We start from the raw sequence: 16,052 nt of genomic DNA on the forward strand, positions 1-16,052 counted from the left end.
TAGTTAATTATAGAGATATAATTTGACATATAATACTTTACAAATAATACTTCTTTTTGAGGCTGCTACTAGGATCAAAGGCAATAATCTATAAAAATGCTTTGTAATTATGAAGTAGGAGACAGTGATATCATCACCTTCATTTTCCAGAGCTTAGTGCAATGCCTTGCATATAAATAACAGTAATTTAACACATTTGAAATGAATTACAGATGAAGAAACTGAGGGTTAGATTAGGTGGTCATACAGTTAGTTAAATAACAGAGCCTGGATTCAAATCCAAGTCTCTGGCTTCTAGCAGAACACTCTCTCCACTAGCCCAGGCAAAATGGAACATAACAAGGAAGGCACAACGAGAAGATGAGAAATCTGGAAACCATGACAATAAGGAAAGGCTGAAGGAGGAGCGAGGAATAATGAGATGGAGAAAACTCCAGGCACACACACATTAGACATCTGAAGGGCAGTGATGTTAAATGGGAATTATTAAATTTGTGGCTCTACAGGACACAATTAAGATAAGTGGGTTGAGCAGTTAGAGCCAGATGGACATATTATTTCAAGAACTTTCTAACATCTACAACTAACAACTAACAAAAAAAGGACACTCTAGATAGACAATGGCCTAGCTTTTTACCCAAAGTGTTCAAGCAGAGTTAGAAGCATACTTGTCTTTTTTTTTTTTTAATTTGTATTTTTAATTCATCAACCTGTAGCTTTCAAAGCTACTGGATGACCACTTATAAGAGAAATTGTAGAAGAGAATTCTTACTTTGGGAGAAGGATTGCACATCTAAAGTTTTCTCTCTTTACCCAAATAAAAAAGGACTTACCCCTTGGCTTCCTTGAAATCGGATTGATGGTCTCAAAGCAACAGATTCCTACAAGGAAAGGGGGGGAAATATGCATTAGTAAAAGCACGCAGAAAATTTAAGATCATTTAATGTTACCTCAGGAATAAATCCATTTTAGAGATATTTTACCAGATTTTTTTTTTAAGTTTGTTTTGTTTTTGTTTTTGTTTTTGTGGGGCAATGGGGGTTAAGTGACTTGCCCAGGGTCACACAGCTAGTAAGTGTCAAGTGTCTGAGGCCAGATTTGAGCTCAGGTACTCCTGACTCCAGGGCCAGTGCTTTATCCACTGCGCCACCTAGCTGCCCCCTTTTTAAGCTTTAACATTGTAATTATACCTTTTACTTTGTCTGAGAGAACTGTGATACGTTAAGAAAGCTGTTTATTTTTTTTAATCACCTGAAATACACTTGCTTTGGGCAAATAATTTTGCTCCTCTGGGCCTCAGTTCCTTTATTTAAAATAAGGAGGTTAGACTACATAACTAAATTGTTTCCAGTTCTAAAATTCTTTTATTTAACTTTCTAAATCAGTCAAAGTTTGTTGAAAATTTTGAATTCTTAAAGAAAAAGAGTATTTCAACAAGTTGTTTAAGCAGACCAATGAGATTTTGCATTTGCATAGCAGACTTATGAGGTGTTATGACTCATTATCTAAGAATCAAGTTTTTCTTCTGAATCACTAATAATTATGCGATATATGGCAAAAGATAATATTGGATCTCTATATCTAACAACAAGAATATTAAATCACTATTCTATTATCACATGTGCTTATATACATGACAACATGATTAGTTCAAGCCCAAGGTTGTATGTTTTAAATTATGAAAGTATTTTATTATTTTCCAGCTACATGTAGAGATAGTTTTCAACATTTGTTTTTATAAGATTTCTAGTTTCAAATTTTTTCCCCTCCCTCCTTCCCCAAGACAGCAAGTAATCTGATATAGGTTATATATGTACAATAACATTAAACATACTTCTGCATTAGTCATGTTATAAGGGAAGAATCAGAGCAAAAAGGAAAAACCTCAAAAAAGAAAAACAACAGCACCAAAATCAAAAGAAATAGTATGATTCAATCTGCATCCATATTCCACAGTTCTTTTTTTTTCTTTCTGGATTTGGAGAGCCTTTTCCATCATGAGTCCTTTGGAACTGTCTTGTACTGTTATATTGCTGAGAAGAATCAAGTCTATCACAGTTGATCAACACATGATGTTGATGATACTGTGTACAATGTTCTCCTGGTTCTGCTCATCTCACTCATCATCAGTAACCCCAGGGTTTTTAACACTATACCATATTGTGCTTAACTTCAGGTTCTCTTTCTTTCTTTCTTTTTTTTAAGTGAGGCAACTGGGGCTAAGTGACTTGCCCAGGGTCACACAGCTAGTAAGTGTCAAATGTCTGAGGACAGATTTGAACTCAGGTCCTTCTGAATCCAGGGCTGGTGCTTTATCCACTGGGCCACCTAGCTGCCCTCAGGTTCTCTCTCAAATCAATTTAATAATCCTTATTGAGCACCAACAATAAACAAAGTATTGTGCTATACACTAGCAAAGATAAAAAATTATGGGGCAATTAGGTAGCACAGTGGATAAAGCACTGGCCCTGGATTCAGGAGGACCTGAGTTCGAATCTGGCCTCAGACACTTGACATTTACCAGCTGTGTGACTTTGGGCAAGTCACTTAGCCCTCACTGCCCCACCAAAAATAAGTAAAATAAAAAATAAAAAGTAGTTCCTTAAAAAAAAAAAAGATAAAAAATTAAGACGGGGGGGGGGGGGGGGGGGCCAGCTAGATGGCGTAGTGGATAAGCACCGGCCCTGGGTTCAGGAGCACGTGAGTTCGAATCCGGCCTCAGACACTTACTAGCTGTGTGACCCTGGGCAAGTCACTTAACCCCAATTGCCTCACCCTCCCCCCAAAAAATCTAAAAATTAAGACAGGACCCCTCCTTTACCACCCATAAGTGTGTGACAGATGCAAAAATAACTGATATCAAGTCATGGCTAAGTGTAATTAAGTGGGTAAAACAAAGCCTTCAAGTAATCAGGAAAGACTCCATAAAGAAGGTGGCAGGGGGCAGCTAGATGGCGTAGTGGATAAAGCACTGGCCTTGGATTCAGGAGGACCTGAGTTCAAATCCAGCCTCAGACACTTGACACTTAACTAGCTGTGTGACCCTGGGCAAGTCACTTAACCCTCATTGCCCTGCAAAACAAAACAAAAACAAACAAAAAAAAAAAAAAAAAAGAAGGTGGCATTTCTTTAGCGCAAAAGTATGGGTGAAGAATCCAACAAATGAAAAGGGAAAGAAGAACAGCATTGAGAGAGGAAAGTACAGGGTGTGTTTGAGAGAAAGAATGGTCCAGTTTGCCTAGTTCTACTATTTACTAATACTGTCTTCAGCATGGAGAAGGCATAAACCAAAAAGATAACAAGGTTAGGGATAAAACTAGTGCCAGCAGCAGATGTTGACCCCTAAGCATAGAGTAGACACAAAGATAGGCAGAATGGGGAAGCTGAGTCAGGTCTTCAAAGTAATAAAGTCATGCTCTTAAACTACTGTTAACCAACACCAGACACACCCAAATTCAAGTACAATTACATTACAAAGATAAATATATACAAATGTGGCTATATGCTGGCTTTTAGAAGTCTCTGGTGCCTTAGAACCTGCATGCTGTACCTTGGGCATTCAGCAATAAAGACGTGTGTATTTGCCAATTCCAGGCACAGATTCAGAGAGTAAACCCTATATAGCTTTGAAAGACTACTCTACCCCTGGAAAACAAAACATGTTTTGACCAAAAATAGTCAAGTAGCACGCTGTATTAGAAAAAGTAATGGACTTAAGGTCAGAACTAAACATGGCAGATCACAGAAAATCCTAACTGGAAGGGATTATACAGATGATCTAAATGCAATCCCTTCAATAAGTCAGTCAACAAACATTTATTAAGCATTTGGTATGTTCCAGGCACTGTTTTCCAGGCAAGGGATGCAAAGAAAGGGGAAAATGGTCCCTGCCTCCAAGGAGCCCACATTCTAAAGGGGGAAACAACATGCAAAGAACTGCACAAACACGATGCAGATAAGGCACTGACTTTAAAAGGAGCTGGCAAAGGCTTCTTGAAGAAAGGGGGAGTTTAGCTGGAATGTGAAGGAAGCCAGGGTAGTCAGGAAGTAGAGACAAGAGAGAGACTATCCCAGACAGGGGGGCAGCCAGTGCAAATAGAAGGAGTGGGGATAGAATGTCTTGTTCATTTTACAGAAAAGAAACTAAGGCCCAGAAAAGGGAAGTGAACTAGCCCAAGGTTGCACAATCTGTAAGCAGGATGGTGTAATGGAAAAAGCCCTGAGCCTGCACTGGAATCTCAGCGCTGCTACTTAATATGTGTGTGATCTTAGGCAATTCACCATATCTCTGAGTCTCTGTTTTCTCCTCTGTAAAATGACTGGATTAGATTTCATGCTCTCTTACATACTTTCTAATGCTAAATCCCATGATCCTGTTACTAGATCATCAGAGCTGGGCCTCAGTTTTCTCATCTAGAAAGTGGGGACAGAGATATTGGCAATACCTAACCCATGTTTAGGGAAGCATTTTGTAAACCATAAAGGACTAAAAACAAGTCCTTAGTTTTTCCACAGGACAGTGGAAATGGGCCAGGAAATATAAGAAAGAAGAGAAGCAGAGGAGATGAAATACAGAGGGTGGAATCAGCAGGGCAACAGTAAAAGAGAAAGAGCCAATGAAAAAATACAGTAGTGAGGCTTCCGAGGGGAGTCTTTCTGACAGAGAGGCCCCTGAGGCCATGAACTTTCCCAAGGACAGGGAAGCTATTCTTCTACTAGACAAAACAGTAGAACTCACAATGGTGTCTGAGAGTATCTGTAGACCTGGTTACTCTAAAATGAGCCAAGGGCACAGAACCCAAAGTCAGAAGGTATGGATTTGAGTCCTGCCTGTCAATCTGGGCTCTTCTTGGGGAAAAGCACTAGACAGGGAATCAAGAAACCTAAATACTCCCCTCAGCTTTCTGAGTCTCTTTAACTTTGAGTAAATCAAATGGCCCATTTTGTCATTAATAAAATGGGGGCGGGGTAGGGGGGAAGAAGAGAGGGACTGCTGAGGTGCACTTCAGCTCTAATGTGCTAGGAGTCTAAAATTCATTCCTTTCCATTATGTCACTCTAGAAATTCTAAAATGTCCAATTCAAACTAAAGTTCACACTTAATTCAAGAGGTACCTCGATGGCACAGTTCCTTTTAGGAATGACAGGGGTGTAAAAGATGTCTTCAAAGAAATATATGACTGGAAAAGAAGACTGGTGGGTCCTCTACATAGTGTCAAGACCACACGAGGAAACATCCTTGCCAGACTTTAAGAGATGATATGGACATGTTATGGGCCCAGGGCACCCCAGAAGTTCTCTGAGGCACATCAAAGAACCTTCTCCTTGAGAAACTAATCCAAAGGACAGACACACCTAAAGAGCTAAGTGGAACCAGATCAGACTGAGCTAGCTTTGGGACCTCTACCCTTCATTCTAGTCTCCCTCAACTCTGGGGAGATAAGTTTGGGTGTGCCTGCTGCCTTTGTGTCCTGAGGAGATAGATGGCTTGGGAAATCTGCAGCCACCCCTCACCCAATTCCTCCAGCCACCACCAGTGGGGGAGAGTCCTCCCTCACTAAAGAAACTTTCCACAGTCAGATGGTCACCCCCATCAGTCCTCGATAAAAGTACCTGCCAGTCTCCTGCTGGAGGAGATTGGTATCTCAGAGTCATACTCTGCCATGCCTTTCTCCCCATGAGAAGTCCAAGGATTTTTCATGGTTTCTGTTCCCTTTCCTTCCCTTCCTGCCCTAAATAAATTACTATCTTATTCTAACTGCTTTTGTGTGCAAGAGGGTATAATTCTTTAAAGAGGAATTCCTAAGGACCCCTACCCCAAACCCCATTTTCCCCATGACAGACAGAAGCTGCCCAAGCTGGACCAGCATGAATCAGACTATGATCAGCACTGCTGGAGGAAGTCATATTTCAGTAGCTGTGAAAATTTGCTGCTACATTTCTAAGGGAGTGTGGGGATACAAAGACCAAGGAAGAAATCCAATCCCTAACCTCAAGGAGTTTAAATTCTATTGGAGGGGGTGCAACTAGGTGGCACAGTGGATAAAGCACCAGCCTTGGATTCAGGAGGACCTGAGTTCAAATCTGACCTCAGACACGTGACACTTAATAGTTGTGTGACCCTGGTCAAGTCACTTAACCCTCACTGCCCTGCCCCCCAAAAAAAATTCTATTGGAGGAAACAACATGTACACAAATACGTAAATACAAAGTAATGGGGAATGACAAGACAAACACTAGCAACTGGGGGACGGGTCAGGAAAGGTCTCTTATAGGAGGTCATCCTTGAGACAGTGGAGAGGAGGGGGTGCATTCCAGGACTGAGGGACAGCTTTTACAAAGAGACAGAAATGGAAGATGGAACATCTTGTGCAAAGAACAGTGAGTAGACCAGTTTGGCTGGACGACAGTCCATGAATTCCTTGCTGTTTTTTGGTAAAAGGTTTCTCCTTCCGTGTGTGTACGTGCTGGGAGGAGATGGGGGAAGAGGTATTGTGTTACTAGTTTAATTATCAAAGCTCTGGGATAACATACCTGGAAAGCTAAGTCAGAGCCAGACTGGGAGTGGCTTTAAATGCCAAACAGGTGGGGCTGCTAGGTGGCACAGTGGATAAGCACTGGCCCTGGATTCAGGAGGACCTGAGTTCAAATCCGACTTCAGACACTTGACGCGTACTAGCTGTGTGACCTTGGGCAAGTCACTTAACCCCCATTGCCCCACAAAAATAAATAAATAAATGCCAAACAGGTGTTTTTATTTTACCCTTGTGTCAAGATGGAGCCACTGTAGCATCTTATTTCTTTTTCCTCCCCACTGGAGCTTTCTGAGCAGTGAAATCATATTGGTATTATCTATATGTTAGGAATGTCACTAAGTCAGATGTATGGAGGAAAAAACTGGCAGAGACACCATCAGGTCTGCTGCAGTAGTCCAAGCCAGAAGTAATGAGGGACTGACCTGGGCTGCTGGTTTTGTAGGTAACAAATAATAACAAAACAATAGCTAGCATTTATACAGTGCTTACCAAATGCCAGGTACTATATTAAGTACTTTACAAATATTAGCTCATATGATTCTGACAATCATTCTGTGTGGAAGGATAACTTTTTTTTTTTTTAAGCAGGACAATGGGCTAGTAAGTGTCAAGTGTCTGAGGCCGGATTTGAACTCAGGTACTCCTGCATCCAGGGCCGGTGCTTTATCCACTGCGCCACCTAGCCGCCCCTGGTAGGATAACTTCTTATTCTCATTTTACAGCTGATAAAACTGAGACAAACAGATGGGACTTGCCATGGTCATATAGCTAGCACCAGATTTGAACTCAGGTCTTCCTGACTCTAGGCAAATATATTCTAGAAATGCTGTGCAAGTAGAATTGATGAGACTCAGCAATTTGTTGGATCTAGGATGTGAAGAGTGAAGAGTAAAGAAAGGAGGTTGTGAACTTGAATGACTAGAAGCATGATGGTATGCTTGAAAAAAATCAGTAAGAGCAGCAGGTTTGTGGGGAAGGGAGAGATAAAGACAAGTTCTGTTTTGGACATGTTAAATGGAAGTCACTTATAAAACATTCAATTTGGTGAGTCCAGAAAGCATTTGGTGATGTGGGGCTGAAGCTCAAGACAGAGAGAACAGAACTGTAACTATAGCTTTGGGAGTCACTGTCATCAAAATTATTAACTTCCTCACAAAATTTAATCTATATAGTATCTTTTCTTCTACTCAGAATCCTTAGCTTCCTTCAAAGTTGTTAAATCACTATTCTGTTATCATTGGGTTTTTTTAAACATGCTAAAATGATTATTTTTGGAAAAAATATCAAAAGTTCTTGCTGGCACTTGCCTCTTTTGCTTAACTAAATCATGTTATTGTTATTTATTGTAATCACTCCCCATTTCTGTCTTTATATCCCAGCACCTAATGCCTAGCAAACCACAGGTACTTAATAAAAGCTTGCTAATTCAACAACTGATTCATTATGCAGATTCTATGGAGGACTTTAAAAATAACTAATATGCAATACTTAAAGTTGCTTGCAATTGAAATATGTCAAATAGGAAGGAAGGTTTTGAGAAAGGTGGCCTGGTTTCACTATATTTGTTAAAGAAGTGAGATTGCATCACAGGAAATATGAGCTATGAGGAATTCAGAGAAGCATGGGAAAACTCTTATGATGTGGTACAGAATGAAGTAAGCAGAACCAGGAAAACAATGCATACAGTGACTGTCATGGAAATGAAAACAACAATGAAAATTAGCCAAACTCTTCTGGTATTCCTGGTCCAGGAGAACAGATGAAAAAACATACCTATCTCCTTTCTGTAGAAAAGAGATAGAGAATGGCTGTGTTAATTCTGTATACACTGACAGATTCAGTTCTAGTACTGATGGGTTTTGCTTAACTGTTTTTCATTACTGGGAAGGAGGGAGATTGAAACTATAAATTACACTCACAGAAGTGTGTGTGTATCTGTCTGTCTGTCTGTGTTTTAAAGAAGTGAAAAGTGGAATGAGCACAGGTACAGAATAGAAGACTTATGGGGAAGGCTAGGATAAAGCACTAGACCTGGATTCAGGAGTACCTGAGTTCAAATTCAGCCTCAGACACTTGACACTAGCTGTGTGACCCTGGGCAAGTCACTTAATCCCCAGTGCCCGGCCAAAAAAAAGGAAAAGGAAAAGGAAAAGGAAAAGGAAAAGGAAAAGGAAAAGGAAAAGGAAAGGAAAGGAAAGGAAAGGAAAGGAAAGGAAAGGAAAGGAAAGGAAAGGAAAGGAAAGGAAAGGAAAGGAAAGGAAAGGAAAGGAAAGGAAAGGAAAAAAAGAAGAAGAAGAGTTATTATGTTTATCAATATCACTTTAAGGTCTTCCTGTTTGTTTTACAGATGAGGGAACTTAGACCTAGGGTCAATAACTTGCCAGCTTCCTGAAGAATGTACAAATAGCTAGGACATAGAGAACCCAGGCTAGAACTGCAAGTCTTCTGACTCCCAACTGAGCATTCAGTCCACTAAACCTTGAAAGTGCTTCGTAATCCAAAATTTACATGTAATTTTATTACTATTAAGCTTTATTTAAGAAGGGAGGGAAGTATATTTTACATTTTAGAACTAAAAAAAATTAAAATAGATATGTTCTCAAACTTGAATGCCTTTATCCTAGGATAGTTAAGAGAATGTCATTCAAAATAATATTATTGTTCAAAATCAAAAATTGATTTTATAAACTTCAAGGATTTAATTTTGTTTACTCAATCCAAGCAAACAATAGACTAATGAGGTATAGTAGGAAAAGCAATGGATTTGGAGTCAAAGACCTGAATTCAAATTCCAACTTAATCACTTACTATCTGTGATAGCAAGGTTAAGTGTCTGGTAGTGTCTGGTTTCCTCATTTTAAAATCAGGGGATGGATGGAGTGGATGGCCTCTAAAGTCCCTTCCAAATATTATTCCATGAAATATTCACATTCTGGATTGTGTTAGTGTTAACTATAAAGGGAAATGAAAGAATTAAATTAGCTCACTAAAGTTACACCTAATTTATTTAGAGGTCTCTCATCTGGCAGCATCCATTAACCAGAAAGTAAGTAATTAAAACCTGAGAAGCCACTGGATGATAGTTCGTTCAGACACAGAAATTCATGAGTATGAAGGTTCACAACAACAAAATCATAAGCCTTTAAATAAGTACATCAGTACTCAAATATTCACAGCAGTTAAACCCTAACCCAGCCCCCATGTAGCTCAGCTTTCTACAGCTACACTAAAAAATTATGCTCACTCACAACAAAGGCTATTGCAGGTGGTCCTAAGTTCAGTGCTGAGCCTGGACACTTGTTTTAGCAACAGAGCAACACGTACAATCACACATGCACATTTAACGACCCCCCCCCCCAAGCAGGCTAGAACTATATCATCTGCAACAACAAAAATAGATACCTAAGCAGACATATTTTTTCATTTGCGTAAATCTATGCTGTCCACATAAATTCAAAAGTAACTTTTTTTCTATCCAGAGTAGATAGAAAGCAACAGAAATCTATAATTTTCTAAAACTCTTAGTCCCAATTAAAATAATTTTACATCTACCATACGAGGAAGCAGAACTTTTTTTAGTCCCAACTCCTCCAAACACCTTTTATGTAACACTGGGCAAGATCTCTATGAACTGCATGTAGTGTATCGATAACCCTCCAAGAGTTGTAGCATCAGCGCGGTTTGAGAAAAAGAGAAGTGAACTGACAGGAGACTCAACAGTGGAACCGGGCCCTGCCACTCATTGGTTGTGTGGCCTTGGCCAAGTCTTATTTTAGCTTTCTGAGTTCTGGTTTCCTCGTCTGTAAAATGAGTATAATTCTTATACAACCTATCTTAAAGTGTACCGATCAACATTATATAAAGTACTGTGACCATAAAGCACTACAATGGAAGAGGTATGAGATTTAGGTGACAGAAAAAATTGATATCAATAAAACTGATTTTCAAAAGGAAATTACCTATTCCAACCCCCTTATTTTAAAGATGAAGAAACTCTCACTATCAACACAAAATCAAATTATTAACCTACTGTTCATGAAAACATACTCCTGGGGCAGCTAGGTGGCACAGTGGATGGAGCACCAGCCCTGGATTCAGGAGGACCTGAATTCAAATCCGGCCTCAGACACTTGACACTTACTAGCTGTGCAACCCTGGGCAAGTCACTTAACCCCAACTGCCTCACCAACCCCCCCCCCAACAACAACACAAAAACATACTCCTTGGGTAGATGACCTCTCCTACAGCCCCCTATCTTGTTTTAGAGCATAATTTCTGATCCCAAAGGTTTCATAATTAAGACAAGCACATTACATCCCTCCTACCTCAATTCCCCCCACAGGCACAAGCATGGGAGAAACCTTTTTAACAACAATGGAGGGGGAGGAGAAGGAATTCACCCAGAGCTCCTACAAACCTGCCTGTTCATCCCTGCCCACACACAAGACAACGCAACCACAGCCACCACTCTCCTCACTTGTCCTTCCATAACCAACCCACCCTTGCTAATGCCAGCTGGCAGTATCCCTCATAACCCTCAAGTCTGAGACATGTCGTCTTTCCTCTCCATACTGAATTACACTCCCTCAAAGCAAGCCTCTGTCAGTGACAAATGGGCGCATCTTATACCCTTTGCAAGCAAGATCACTTTTCCCCAGAGTACCACACCATGACATACCACAACACACTGCTCATAAAAGAAAGCTTGCCAGTGTCTGGCCATAGTGTCAGCATGTGCTGTACATAGAATCCAGCCTTCCAGAGGAATATCCCTGAGAGCCACGATGCTCATCTCTTGAGAGTACTGGAGAGAACGATGATTAGGCCTCCCAAGTTTGACTCTAAGCCAAAATGAGGGAAAAATACAAGTTCCTAAAATTAAAGCGAATAAAATGTTTCTTAAAAACCCTCATATGAATTGCATATTGAATTTAGAAATTCCAATTAATTTTTTGACTAACATCTTACACATCTGCATTTATCTCTAACCAGAAAACTTGGGTAAAATGGGTTGGGGAGAAGAAACTTGCTAGTAAGCCGTTTGGTGGAGAAATCTAGATTCTAGTTCCCTCTCGGTCTGTAATTGACTCACTGCTTAATCCTGAGCAAGTACCTTCCCTCTCTATGCAGGCCTTAGTCTCCTCATCCATAAAAATGTAGTTTCCTTATTGTAAAATGAGGATAATGCCTGCAGTAGTTACCTTACTGGGGAGTGGTAAGACCCCAGTGGGATCATGCAAAGCACTTTTAAACCCCACGAAGCAGCATGACTGCCTAGAAGAAAATGAGCTCCTGTCCTCAAGACCCCTGCACTTTAGCTAGGAAGACAAAAAAGCACATGAGATACAAAACAAAAACGAGATGGCATGGGGTGGGGAAAAGGGGAGCAGAAAAGGCACATCATGTAGAATGTAGATGGTGGCACTTGAGCTGAGCTAACCAGGAAATCTGAGAGACTGAAGAGAAGAGAATCAGCATTTATGCAGTGCTGCTGCCTAGGCGCCATTTACAGATATCTCATTTGCTCCTCACAAATAGCCAAAGAGGCAGGTGCCATTATCACCCCCATTTTACAGCTAAGGAAGTTAAGACAGAGGTCACGTAAGACTTGCCATGGGTCACCCAGCTAGAAAGACTGTGAAACCAGATTTGAACTCAGCTCTTCCTGACCCCAGGCCCAGCATTCTCTCCACTGTACCACCCAATGCCTCCCATAAATGAGGAAGTAATAGATCACAGATCTGTGGGACAATAACCCAAAGGTCAGTTTGTCTGGCCCAAAGGCACACAGAGGGTTGAAGACTGTATTATAACAGAAAGGGAGGCTAGGACCAGGCTGTCTATATTTCATCCTGGGGGTAATAAGGAGGTACTGGAGCCTGATCCCCCCATTTTCCAGATAAGGAACCAAAAGCTGAGAAGTTAAGTGGTTTGTCCTATGTTCCATAGGCAATTACAAAACCCTCTGACTCCCAAGTCAGTAAGTACTTCTTCCACTATACCAAACAACTCCCTTTTTTTTTTTTTTGGTAAGGCAATTGGGGTTAAGTGACTTGCCCAGGGTCACACAACTAGTAAGCGTCAAGTGTCTGAGGCCGGATTTGAGCTCAGGTACTCCTGAATCCAGGGCCGGTGCTTTATCCACTGCGCCACCTAGCTGCCCCTACAACTCCCTCTTCTAAACCAGTAGGTAAGGGAAACAGAGACACATTATGGACACAGTTCACCTAGATTAGAGGATGGGGAGATCAAGATTAGTCAGATGGATTCAGAACTGGTTGGATGGCTTTGCTCAAAGAGAAGTTGAGATGCTTCAAGGCCACATAGCAAGAGGCCTCTAGGAGGATGTCACAGGGATCTGTGTTTAGCCCTGTCTGCCATTCGGATAAATGGCTTGAATGAAGGCATAGATGCTATTCTCATCCAATTTTCAGAACACGAAAGGCTGGGAGTGACTCAGAGGACAGCAGAATTCTGAAAGACCACAACATTGGTCTGAATCTAGTAAGATTAAATTCAATGGTGATAAAGGTAAAGTCTTACATTTGAGTGTACAAAATCAGCTTCATTAGTGTAAGATAGAGGAGGCATGGATAGGCAACCGCTATCCTGAAAAAGATACAGGGGACTTAGTGGCCTGCAAGTTCACCACTGAGTCAGCAGTCTGCTATGGCAGTCAAAGAAGCTAATGCAAACTTAGGCTACATGAAGGCAGCCATAGCTTCCAAGAATAGGAAGGTGATGGTACAGAGGACACTGTGTACACTCTACCTTCACTGGACCTCATCTGTAATACAGAGCTCAGTTCCGGGCCCAACTGTTCAAGAAGGGCATTGACAAGACAGAGAGTTTCCAGGATATTTGTGAAAGGTCTTGGGTCAATGTTACATGAGGATGAGTTGAAAAAACTGAGGCTGTTTTAGCTTAAAGAAAAGAATACTCAGGAGACCATAATAGTTCTTTTCAAGTATGTGAAAGACTCTCAGGTGGAGAAGGAATCAGACTTGTCTGGCTTGGTCACAGAGGGTGGGACCATGAGTAATGGGTATTATTGCAAAGAGGCCAATTGAGATTTGACGTCAGGAGAAACTTCCTAACAATTAGAATATTCAAAGAGGAAGGAGCTGCCAGAGAAGAGGTACATTCTTCATTCTTCCTCTTTGGAAATTCCTTCCAACTGTTCAGGAGAGAGAATACTAGAAATACAGATTAGGGGGTTGTATGAATAGAGGTGATAATGAAACCCATGTGAACTAATGAGACACTGAAGAGTCCAAAGAAAAAAAGACCCAGGGTAGATCCTGGGGTACAACATAGGGGGCCTGCTAGAGAGGATGGTCCAGCAAGGACACAAGATTTTATTTGGGGGGGGGGGGCGCGCAGGGCAATAGGGGTTAAGTGACTTGTTCAGGGTCACACAGCTAGTAAGTGTCAATGTTATGAGGCCAGATTTGAACTCAGGTCTTCCCGAATCCAAGGCCAGGGCTTTATTCACTGCACCACCTAGCTGCCCCAAGGACACAAGATTTTTTTTTTGTTTGTTTTGTTTTGTTTTGTTTTTTTGGTGGGGCAATGAGGGTTAAGTGACTTGCCCAGAGTCACACAGCTATTAAGTGTCAAGTGTCTGAGGCTGGATTTGAACTCAGGTACTCCTGAATTCAGGGCCGGTGCTTTATCCACTGCGCCATTTAGCTGCCCCCAGGACACAAGATTTTTTAAAGGCCATTGGATCTGGCAATTAAGAGATCACTGGTCACAGAAGCATATATGGATTTAGAGCTGGAAGGGACCTTAGAGGTCATCTGGGTCAATCTGGTCATTTTATGGCTGAAAACATGAGACCAGAGGAGATTAAGTGACTTACTAAAGTATTAAATGACAGAGGCAGGATTTGAACACAGGTTCTTTAACTCCAAAGCCAGCATGCCTTCTTCTGTACCAAGTGTCTTCTCTGACTTTGCAAAAGGCGATTTCAGCTGAGTGATGCCACTGGAAGTCAGGTATTGGGAAAAAGATAAAGGGGAAGGAGAAAGGGAAAAGAAAGAGGAAAGCTAGAAAGAGGGAAGGGGGAGGGTAGATGACAATGGGAACATCCTTCTGCAGAAGCCAGCAGGGCATGGCATCAAGGGTACAGGTAACAGGGTTAGCCCTGGTAAGGTCACTTATTTATCAGAGACTGTGTAAAAGTAGAAAGTGGGGTGGGGGAGAAGGAAAGTGGAGGTTATGAGGTGAAGAGAATAAGAGATGAGAACGCTCAGAAAAGTATGAGATAAGGTCTTCAGTTCTAAGGGTGGAGGTGAGGAGTGGTGTAGGATGTTTTAGGAGAAGGTTTGAACATCTGGTATAGAGAGTAGGATAGATATAAAATGTCAACTATTATTACTGGGAGAAAAATAAGAACTTAACACTAAAACTACACAAAACCAAGCAACTAATAGGATTAGTCATAAATCCTGAAGGCAAAGAAAGGAAGTGGGAATGTCAAGGTCAATTCTATGAGGAAAGCCTACCCAATCAGTATTGCCCCTCTTAGTAAAGGAAGGAACTTATCAATAATCTAGTCCTGGGGCAGAGCCAAGATGGCAGAGAAGAGGCAGGGACTCTCCTGAGCTCTCCCACATTTCCCTCCAAACAACTTAAAAATGAAATGAAACTTGATGAAAAGACCAGAGCTGAATAGCAAATCTGATTTTCAAATACAAGATTCATGAGGAACATAAAAAGACAAACAGAAAAGAGAACTCATAAGGGATTCAATAAGATTGAACTGTTTACATTTCTACATGGGAAGATGATACTTGCAACTCCTAAGAACTTCTGTCATTATTAGGGCAGTTAGAAGTATACATAGACAGAGGGCAAAGATGGGTCTAAGTTGAATATGATGGGATAGTGTCTAAAAAAATAAAGAAGTGAGAAAGAACAATGAATGCACTGGAAGAAGGGAGAGGTGGAATACGGTAAATTATCTCACATAAAAGAGGTGTAAAAGAGCTTTTGCAATGGAGGGAAAGAAGGGAGGAGAGTGGCAGATAACACTTGAACTTTACTCTCATTGGAACTGTCTTAAAGAGGGAACAGCATACGCCTCAGTTTGATACAGAAATCTATCTTACTCTATAGGAAAGTAGGAGAAGAAGAGGATAAGATGGGGTAGGGGTAGGGGGAAGCTGATAGAAAGGAGGACAGACTAGGGGAAGCATTAGAAATAAAACATGTCTGAGAATGGACAGAGTGAAGGGAAGAAAGAGAAAGATAAGCAGGGTGGAAGGAACACAATAATCATAACTGGAAAAACTTTTGCAGCAAGCTTCTTTGATAAAGGCCTCATTTCTCACATATATAGAGAACTGGGTCAAATTTATAATACAAGTAATTTCCCAATTAATAAAAGATCAAAGGATATGAACAGGCAGTTTTCAGAAGAAGAAATCAAAGCTATCTATAGTCAAAAGAAAAAATGCTCTAAATCATTACTGATTAAAGAAATGCAAATTAAAATAACTCTGAGGTACCA

The 16,052-nt window shown here is 40.9% G+C and overlaps 1 protein-coding gene across 1 annotated transcript in view; it reads right to left on the reverse strand.

Annotated features, from left to right (window-relative positions):
* The window catches only part of ELL (elongation factor for RNA polymerase II), a 150,220-nt gene that overhangs the window by 74,787 nt on the left and 59,381 nt on the right, over positions 1-16,052 (reverse strand). Inside the window, exon 2 of the mRNA XM_043975915.1 lies at positions 834-881. Within this exon, the coding sequence (XP_043831850.1) occupies positions 834-881 (48 nt within the window). The remainder of the gene's footprint in view (positions 1-833; positions 882-16,052) is intronic.

The sequence above is a fragment of the Dromiciops gliroides genome, chromosome 1, assembly GCF_019393635.1.
Source record: "Dromiciops gliroides isolate mDroGli1 chromosome 1, mDroGli1.pri, whole genome shotgun sequence".
NCBI classification, from domain to species: domain Eukaryota; kingdom Metazoa; phylum Chordata; class Mammalia; order Microbiotheria; family Microbiotheriidae; genus Dromiciops; species Dromiciops gliroides.